Consider the following 10446-nt stretch of genomic DNA (forward strand, 5'->3'; position numbering starts at 1 on the left):
AGAGAGAGAGAGAGAGAGAGAGAGAGAGAGAGAGAGAGAGAGAGCTTTGCCTTAGTTTCGTTGGCCCGATATCGTCACGTTCGTGATGCACGCGCGCTATGAAACATTGGAGAGTAGAATTTAACGATTAGGAAGTCGAAGAAACTCGTGCGAGAGCTTCTCTCTCTCTCTCTCATGCTCATTCAATCAGTCAGTCAGTCATTCAGTCATTCATTCATTCATTCACTTATTCGCGGATTTGTAGCGCGATATACTGCAAGTTACATAACCCAGCGAATTTCTTTTTTGCCACCCTCGCAGGACGAGAAAAATTGTACAGAAGACAAGATGAGAAAGTGCGCTTGTCAGAAACACGCGTGCACGTCTACTTGCGAGGTCAAGGTGGAAACGCTATCGCCTACTGAGAAACTGTCGGTGGCGGCGAGCTGTCCCGGTAGTAAATTTCACAATTTCAAGATGGAGAACAACAACGTGAAATGCGAATCATGCAGTATGGAGCTCGGCGACGGGCTGCCGTGCGTCGCCAACTGCAACGTCAAGTGCGAGTCGGATTACAAGTGCGACATCATGAAGTGCGAGCAGTGCATGAAGGAGGGCGGGATCGTCCTGGAGCTCGACAAGAACCCCGGCATCGTGCTGGACGACAAGCTCGACGGCGACCCCAACGTCAAGGAGGAGCTGGACGTAGTGGTAATCGAGAATGAGAATTGGAAAAAGCCCGATTACGAGCCGACCGTGCGGGAGACAGTCGACGACAAGCGGGAAGAAGAAGATCAAGAGGAAGGTGAGGAAGGAGAAGAAGCGGTGGCGGAGACGCCGCCGGTGGCTGAAGCCGAGGAGCAACCGAGATGCCAGAAGGTGACGAAGAGGAAGCTCTCACTGGACAGCCTGTCGGACAGCAGGAAGAAGAGAAAGACGAGCAAGCGAGCTCTGTCGGTAGGCTCGTCCCAGGACAACAACAACGTGGAAAACGAGCTGCCGTCGGCGAAGATCATCGCGCCGATCGAGCCGTTGCCGAACAAGACGGACGCCGTCAGGACGGTGGAGACGAGCGCTCCGAAGAAGAAGCAAGTCAAGAAAGAGGCCCAGAAACCGGACAAGACCAAGCGTAAGGCGGAGGGCCCGAACGCGTCCGAGAGCGCGTCGAAGAAGGCGAGACCCAGCAAGCAGAGTATAAACAATTGCACGGTGAACTGCGTGAAACAGGCCGCCAGCGACACTTCGATCATGGAGACCATCGACAATGTGATCCAACAGAGCCTGCAGATGACGCAGAGGAGGGAGCGCAAGAATAAGAACTGCGAGCGCGCGGACAAGAAGAAGAAGCAGTTCGACGCCGAGGCGCCGCCGTTGGCGCTGAAGAAGAACGCGAAGAAGAGCGCCGAGCCGCCGAAGGAGCCCGCGGTGACGGTCGAGAAACAGCCGGCGAAGTTGACCGCGAGGAACGGCCAGGCCAAGGGCAAAGCGGACGCGAGATCCAAGTCCAAGGTCTTGTCAGCGCAGGAGATCGCGAAGAACAAAGGCAAGGGCAAAGTCAGCAAGATCGTCGAGGCCAAAGTCCAAGAGACCAAGTCGAGGACGCAGGACGCCAAGTCAAGGGACGCCTCGAAGAAACGCTGCGACGCCACTTTACCCAAGGCCAAGGCGAGCGTCCCCGACGTCGTGCCCGATGATCCGAAGAAGTTGGCCGCGAACAACAAAAAGAAGCGGAAGAACGCGAAGAAGCCGAGCGTAAAGAAGCAAACGTCCGGCGGCAAGGTGGAGGATCCCTCGACCGGGAACGAGAGCGTGGTGGTAACGAAAAGGATCTTCCTGAAGCCGCGGTGGAGCAACGGTTGGAGCTGGGAGGGCGAGCCTTTCGAGAGCAGGGTATATCTAACGGTAAGAGCTTTGAAAAGCTTCGATTTATATTCTGACAACGAAGATTCCGACGACCCGCGAATTCCAACAAACTGGAATTTTGCAGGAAGGAAACACATAGAACTTTAATAACGTGGGCATTTTTTGTGTTTCAGCTGAGGAACGGTTCTAAGGGTGAAAACATCTCCAGAGAGAGAATATGATTTTTCATATTTTTGAGATAATAGCCCTGAAATCATAAGAGATGTTAGGATGTTAAATACAAAATTTCATAGCATTTTAAATTCTATAGTGTGATAAGAAAATTTAGAAAATAAAAATTTGTCTATAAAAATATTTCACCCGCTGTCCCTTAATCTACATGTTATTTTTCATCGCGATGAAACAACTGTGGAACACTAAAAGTACCGTCAAATTTTGTATTTAACGTTTTGTTTTCCAATGTCTTTTATGATTTTAGGGATATCAGCAAAAATATTATATAAATTATATTTCCTTTGGAGAGTTACATTTCCTTTAGGAGGGTGCTTTTCTCCACCCCGAAACCATTTTTCAGCTGATACCAAAAGTAGCATTGAGTTCATGTGTGTTTTATTTGTGTAAAATTTTAGATTTCCCAGAATTGGACCGTAACTTTTCTTTGTAAGTTCCGCTCGGTGAAAAATCTCGATATCTCTCGAGCGCGAGAGGAAGAATTCCTCATCGTGAAGTGAACATGTCTCATTGTAGAACGAGGAATACGCGACACGGCGCTGTTACGCGAGCATGAGGCACGAGAGCGGGGACGTGCTGAGGCCCCTAGACTGCGTGTTGCTGAAAAGCGGCCCACGCAGGGCCGATTTACCGTTTGTAGCGAAAATCGCCACCCTCTGGGAGAATCCGGACGATGGTAGGTGTCTAACGGCATGATAACGATACGACGGATCAAAGGAAGGCATTCGCGCGTCTCCGTTTCCGTCACGTACGACAAAATTAGTGCGGACGAGAAACAAATGGCCGAGACGGCGATACCTTCCTTCATTCGCCGCATCCTTGATATCGCAATACAAACGACAAACTCCCTTGGACTCGACAACAGTCGATCACTATACTCTCTCTCTCTCTCTCTTTCTCTCTGTTCTCATTCAGGCGAAATGATGTTTTCGCTGCTGTGGTATTACCGGCCCGAGCACACGGAACAGGGTCGAACGGAGTACGACACCGAGGACGAGGTGTTTGCTTCGCGTCATCGAGATGCAAACAGTGTCGCTTGCATAGAAGACAAATGTTATGTCCTAACATTTAACGAGTACTGTCGGTGAGTAGACCCATCGTGGCGATGGAGTTTCATTATTCGAGCACGCTCCGTGAGCATTGAATAAATTCGAGGGGAGGTCGAGTAGTTCGTGACTTTACAATAGAAACGACAAATTGCATCGATAATTTGTTGTAAGCTGGTGCGTGTCTCGAGCTCGCGGAGCGTGTCAAAATCCAGAAGAGACTCGATCAGACAACGACCGCATGACTACTTATCCACCTAGTCGCGTCCGTCTTTTGTGATTGCAGGTACCGTAAAAATTTACGGAGGATCGAAGAAGGTTTAGAAAATCCTGGCTTGATAGTTCCGCCAGGGGACCAAGTGTATCCGAGGGAGGGTCGGCAGCCTCCTATAACGGCATCGTCGGACGTGGTGCTGTTCTGCCGACGTGTCTACGACTACCGCGGGAAGAAGCTCATGAAGAACCCCGGATGACTCGACTTCCTGTAAGATGCCTCGAATAGGAACCAACGGGATGCGCTACGTTCCGAGAACATATTAATTACGAAAACTGGCCGCAGGTCTCCCTTCAGGCGTTTAATCGCGTCGCTGTTGATCGATTTGTCTTGATTTCGAAAGGGGCAACGAGACCCGATCGTGATCCCGAGGTGATCAGCGGCTTCCGCTCTTTTCCGCTTCTCTCCGCGATCGGGCGGATCTTATCGATATCCGCGAGGAGTGACAAGCGGTACCTTCGATCGCGCTTACAAAACGACTCGACGAGAGGGTGGAGAAGGTGGACGCGTGGAGTTGGCACGCCTCGATCGGCGATCGGATCTCCTTCTCACCTTACTAAACGCGTAGATAGATTCTTAGAATGTTGCGAGAATGCGCGGGGGAAAAGGGAAAAGAAAAAAAAGAAGAAGAAGAAACAAACGCGAGGAAAGAGAGCCAGGAAAAGAGAGAAAAATGGCACGTCGTATACACAATATATATCGTATACACATATATATATTTATATTCGTATAAGGCTAAATATCCCTCTATCGCCGCTTATATTAATCCGTCTTTTTATCCTGCTCGTCTGCGATACCACAGAAATCATGATGAATCGTTCATTAATTCTGGTGATAAGACCCGTCGTTGCAGCGTCGCGGACTCGCGACTACGCGGAGAGAGCCGAATGAGAAGACACGCGTCACGTAGATCACGCACTAGTCCTGACGCGCGATATTCCTTTTTCCTCTTTTGCCTCTCTCCCCCTATTCCTATCTCTTCTGCCCTCCCAAGAAGGGCTCGCATTGTCACACGCGCCGCACATGTTCCTCTCCCGTGGCCGGCCGGACTCTCTCACTTGGACTCTCTTTCTCTCTCCCGCTCCGCGGGATTCAATCGAGATCTCTCGCGCTCTCTCCAGTCGGTGACGCGAGTCCGCGACGCATCGTGATGCAACGCGTCGCGTCGATAACGTGTAAGCTGTTTCTAGGGGGCGAGTTAGTGGGATTTGACAATTTTATAGAGAGAATCATATTTTTTGTGAGATAGCATTTACAACAATACACTTAAATGAATATTTTTCACATAGGAGGTACAAATGCGCGGCAGAGACGCGCGAGCGTGTCACGGCGCCTTCGGCTTGAAGGGAACCTACGATCAGTTGTCGACAGATAGGAATCAAAAAGCAGCGGCAGATCGAACTCGACCATTTAGCGTGAATAGCGACATAAGTGTTGTACTAAGTCCGATCGGGCCCCGTGTGCCGCCCGATGCGAGGGGCGACCAGACATCAACGCGTGTGCGACATCATTGTTAGACACTCCCATTGAATCCCGTGGAAAATATATCCCGTGTTTTGCACCCATCCGCCGAGGGAGACGTATCCTCCTCTGAAACCGCGCGTATGCGTCACCTTTATGAGCGTTCAATCATCGCGGCGATGAAAAATGCATTTTTACGGTTGGTGCCGGAGCGGGCACGCGAAATGCACGGAGATTAGAAGTGGCTCGATTCCACCACTGAGGTTGCGACTGAGGTTTGCACTCAGCGAGACGTCAATATTTTGGTACTGTACTATATTTTTTGACGATTTTTACTCCAATGAAATTTTGACAGTGCATAATTTTTATTTTGTGAATTTAGTGTCGGCTTGCCCCTTTGGTGGATCTTTGACGGATAATCGTCAGCGTTGTCTGTTTTGACGATCAGGTTTATTATGTTGCATTGAAAAACTATATCATGTTCTACCGTGAAGTATTCACAATCTGACATGTGTCAAACACATGCACAATTAGATATTTTCGCACAACAATTATCCAATAGTTTCTAGCTATATACAAACGATCGAGGTCCTCAAAGCATTGTGAAGGAGAAGAATCGCGCCATTTCTAATTAAGACGCCACGTAAGGAGATCTGTTTGTAAGTTTTTGAATACGCAATGATAAGAGGTCCGAAAGAGATTCAGAAGACACAGAACATCGTCGGGAACGTTTGTGTTTTTGGACCCGTTACGCACCGCGAGTCCCTTCTAAATATAGATTCGATTTATTTTTTCTCCTTTTTTTCTTTTTGTACGATTATTCCTTTATTTGGGTCACGATCTCTGAACTATATCAAGAACGAAAAGCGTAATTGTATATTTTCTTTATAAACTTTTTTGGTATATGTATATCATTTCGAGTCAAACCGAGTCACACCGAGCATTATTGCTGTGTATCGAGAACGCGTGACACGAGAAGCTTAACCCTTGACTTCTCGGAGATCTCGATCTTAACCGAGTTCGCTCGCGAATTGAGCGCGTTGCTGGAACGCAACGGAAATTAAGTCACTCGGAGAGAATGCGACGGAAAGGACGAATGTAGAGTGAATGGCGGTGATGAGGTTCACGCTCGCCGTTTGAGAGAAAAGTCGAAAGTTACATAACACGCGAAAAGCGATCCACGTTAGCGTATAAGATGTGTTAAGGCTACGTTCGCGTTTGAGGGTTAATTTTCTCATGCGAATTACATCATTGTGAAAGTTTACGAAAATTCACGAGGTCGTCGATGATGAAGGACTTCGGAATGCAGTTATTCTGTGGAAATTTCGAGTAAACGTTAATATTTGTTGAGTGACGGGTGTGTGTTTTGTTAGAAACCATATTATTTAAAATTAATATATTGATGATATAGGATTATTATTTAATATCTAATATATTGGACGTATAGATGTTATACATAAGTTATTTTCCGCGAGTGAGAGAGAGAGAGAGAGAGAGAGAGAGAGAGAGAGAGCGAAAGCAAGAGCAAGAGAGAATGAGAGAGATTGAGAGAGAGAAAGAAAGCGAGAGGACTAGAGAGAAAGATTAATGCGCGCGGTGTGGTGCCTGCATGTGTATGTGTACGTGCGAGAGAATGGAAGAGAAAGAGAGATAGAGAACAAGTGAAGAGAGGAAAACAATAAGCAACTAATCAGGAAATAGGCGAGTAAACTGGAAATCTTGTAGTGAAGGAGGAGAGTGTGAGAAAAAGAAAATAGGAAATGTAGCGAGAGACCGTATTTGTGAGAAAGAGACAACTCGTGATAATACCAAAAGGTTCTTCAATTTACAAAAGAAAAAAGGAAGAAAATCTTTCCGTTGCGATACGACGGTGCGTTGCTCGTGACGCGCATCCGGTAACGCACACTCGACGTCGGTGCGCTCCGATATAATCGACGAGGTATCGAGACTCCTAGTGTTTACGTAAAACGCCGTACACTCACGCGTGGGTGGATTTCGCAGAACGGACGCAGTTCCAACCGAACGCCCGAGTCCTCACGCAACAACAAACGCACTTCCGCTTTCCTCCGTGTTCATCAATCGGGAGATCGAGAGAGACGATAGGTATATAGCACCCCCCGTCATTAAACACGTCTGTTATAACACGTAAATTCCAAAGAAAACGCCGAGCTCGCGAGGGGTGCGCAAATCGCGGCGCTCGTCGGTAATCCACCGGGTTCTTGCGTAATCTTTTTATAGATAGTTTTATATTGCTTTTTAACGAGTAACGGAAACGCGTGAGAGAGCGAGAGAAAGAAAGAGAGAGAGAGAGAGAGAGAGAATGAGAAAGAGAGAGAGAGAGTGAGTGTGAAACCGCGCAAAACATAGATTTTTTTCTATAAGGAAAGAGTGAGAAAGAGAAGAAGTGGAAGATAAAAATAGCGAAAAATGAAACAGGACGAACACTCGCCAGAGAGATGTGCGAAAAAGAGAAAGAGAAAATAGAAGTAGTTACACACGTGCGTCACTTGACACCTTGCTGTCGCAAAATCGCGAAAATCGAAACGAAATAGACGGACCGCGCGCATGTAAATAGCCGCGTATATTCGCGCGTACGTGTGGTAGTACTATAGAAAATGGGGGGAAATACAAAAAGAAACGAGAAAAGCGCGGCGCGAGCCGCACGCGCACGTATGCGGGTGTAATTTTCACGAATCTACCTACCTACCTACCTACCTACCTACCTACCTACCTACCTACCTACTTGCCTACCTACCAACCTACCTACCTACCTACCTACCTACTTACTTACCTACCTACCCTATTTACCCACCTACCTAATTACCAACCTATCTTCCTACCTTCCACCTAACCCATCTATCTTCCTATATCTATCTATCCACCTATCTTCCACCTAACCCATCTATCTATCTACTTATCTACCTTTACGACATGGTTAACATGGGAACATTGCGCACGAATGCATATCCTCTGTTCATTTGACGTAGTCGACAAAGTTTTTCCATCAGTTGCGAGAGAGCGATGCGAAGCTCTCTCTCTTTTCGGTCGTTCGTAAGGACTGCTCTCGTGTTCATGCGGGACGTGCGAAGCCCGCAGCTCCCTCCCTTCGTCTCCTGCCCTCCCGCCACCCTCCTTGCATCCGCTTTAATCAAAATGCAACAAGTGTCGGCCGCGCGCGCGCGCTTGTCGAGATCGGGTGTCGTAGGTCGCGTCGCGTCGAATAGCTCGCGAAATATCGTGCCGAGCGCGACTGTTGACTCTCTGGCCTCGGATTTTTTTCGTTGCTCGGGGTAGATGCGATCAAACTGCAAGTGCCGACCTCCGCGCGACGACGGACAGATATGACAGATGTATTACATATGTATATTTATCGAATCAGACGTCGATCGGACGTTATCGCGAACAAGGATGTTAAGAGAGCGAAGGAACGTTTTCGCGTCGGATCGGCGAAGGAAATCGGGACTCGAGACCGCGCGGCACATCCTCGATAGCGAATGAGCACCGTTTCGGCGAAAAATCGAGACGAGAGCGAGGAAAAGAGACGAGGAAAACGTTCCGTCGCCGTTTCCATCGCGACCACTACTCGCCCGATCTCGAGAACGCGACCGCTGCCTGCGAGCGAAACGAGCCAGTGAACTTTCAATACGCGCGGCGTTACGCGGTTCGCCGTGCGGATAGTGGATTTCTCTTCTGGTTTATTCGTCGGAGAAAAACGGAAGAGCCGCGAAAGAGTGAGAGAGAAAGACAGAGAGAGAGAGAGAAAGAGAATGAAAGAGAGAAAAAGAGTGAAAGAAAGAGAGAGAGAAAGAGACGCGCGAAAAATTTTGTAATCGTAGGCGAGTGCCTCGTTCTCTGCGAGACTTGTACGTCCTGCCACGGTGTGTGTTTCTCTCATTTGTACAGACGTATTTTTGAAAACGTATCGCGCGGTGTATACCGGGTTGAGGATCAAATTATCCGGAAACGCGACCGGATATACGGATCGTATCCGATCCAATTGTCCAAAGATACGAGTTTTCGGATCATCGGTAATAACGTTTATTTGTATTAGTTGGTCGAGTTTTGTAAACAGGGACGACGGCTCTTGACGCGCGCATCCCGAGCAAATTCCGTTCCCCTTGCGAGGGGGAGAGTTCCATCTGTTTTTCCTTTCTTTTATTTTTTTCCTTTGCATCGCGATATATCACTTTATATCTTGTTACTATAAAGGTATGCACGTATTCGTTTATCTCATCTGTATCGCTGCTAACGCGTAGATTCCTACAATTAGTATTTCCTAAGAGTATTTCGTAATACTTTGAGATACCAAATAAACTTTATATAGGTATATTTTATATAAGTATAGAGATATATTATTATGTGAATAAAGTATGAATCGCATTTTTTTTTACGTACACGTATATCGATATCGTCGCATGAATTTGGACCGCTTGGCTTGGGAGTAACGAGAGACGCCGAAGCTTTCAAAACGCGGGCTGAGAGTATCGTTCACGTGCCGCAAACGCGCTTCGTCTGTGCACTCCATACACGCACTCTAAACACAAACATATACACAAACATACACACACAAACCTTCTGATTTAGTTTGTCGTAAATTGTTCCCGAGAAAACAAATGAATTGGGGATTCGTACGATCCGACCCAAATCGCGTACATCCAAAACGAATAAAAATAAACGTACATTTAAATAAACATGTACCTCGCAGCTGTCGATCGTAAGTGCCAATCCAAGTAGCTGAATTGAAGAGTTTTGCGGTAATGTCTATATATTAAAAAAAAAAAAAACAAAACGCCTGCGTTTCTTCTTTTCATTTTCTCATCCGCGGGGAACGACGTATGTCCCGCGGTGATCGCGGTAACGCGACATCGAGTTCGCTCATTTGTTTCTCCAGAATCATTGTACTTAGTTCGCGTCGTGTGCGCGCGCGCGTGCGCGTGAATAAACGGACAAAAAGATAAGAATCGTTGTGAGAAATGCACAAGGCTCGCAGACCGACCGCGCGTCCCTTCGAAGAAGCGAGGCACGCCTAGGAGACACGACACTCCAAATGCTTGTAACTGTAAATCGTCATCACGTAGAGCGTCTTGAACTAAGTACTGTTGACAGAAATAAACAAGAAGTCTAATTTACCAAGTGTCTTACTAAAGTATTCTTACTCCGATTATAATACCGATAGAAGACGGCGGATACGGATTCGCGCGCGCGAGTAGTAGAGAGAAGAACGCGTAAGAGTGTGTGCGACTCGATGTTAAAATAATGGCAACTCGATCGAAAGCATCGATCTGCGAGGACCCCCACGTCTGTCTGTATCGCCATTGTTATAGGAGAAAGAAAGAAAGATAGAAAAAGAGAAGGAGAATCTCGTCTCGCATCGTAAAAATTTATCGTCGCTCACATACACGCGACTCCTGTTAAAAATCGAGAGAAGAGAAGAGGAAAGTCGGAAGAGAAAAAGGGAAACTGTAAGCCGATTGATTTCTGCGACTTCGGGCAGTTTTGCGACGGTGTCATCGCGACTATTCAAGAGAGAGAGAGAGAGAGAGAGAGAGAGAGAAAGAGAGAGATAGAGTTCGCACTCGGATTACGAGAATA

The 10446-nt window shown here is 47.3% G+C and overlaps 1 protein-coding gene across 2 annotated transcripts in view; it reads left to right on the top strand.

Moving 5' to 3' along the window:
• Positions 1-9983, top strand: part of LOC116841448 — a 171281-nt gene extending 161298 nt beyond the window's left edge. For both annotated transcript variants that reach the window (XM_032809399.1, XM_032809388.1), the window contains exons 9-12: positions 301-1881; positions 2590-2749; positions 2989-3157; positions 3406-9983. In XM_032809399.1, coding sequence (XP_032665290.1) covers positions 301-1881; positions 2590-2749; positions 2989-3157; positions 3406-3592 — 2097 coding nt within the window. In that variant the 3' untranslated portion in view covers positions 3593-9983. The remainder of the gene's footprint in view (positions 1-300; positions 1882-2589; positions 2750-2988; positions 3158-3405) is intronic.
• Positions 9984-10446: the final 463 nt, after the last annotated feature.

This window comes from Odontomachus brunneus, unplaced genomic scaffold, assembly GCF_010583005.1.
Source record: "Odontomachus brunneus isolate Ranch 3 - 2012 unplaced genomic scaffold, Obru_v1 Obru_scaffold_002, whole genome shotgun sequence".
NCBI lineage: Eukaryota > Metazoa > Arthropoda > Insecta > Hymenoptera > Formicidae > Odontomachus > Odontomachus brunneus.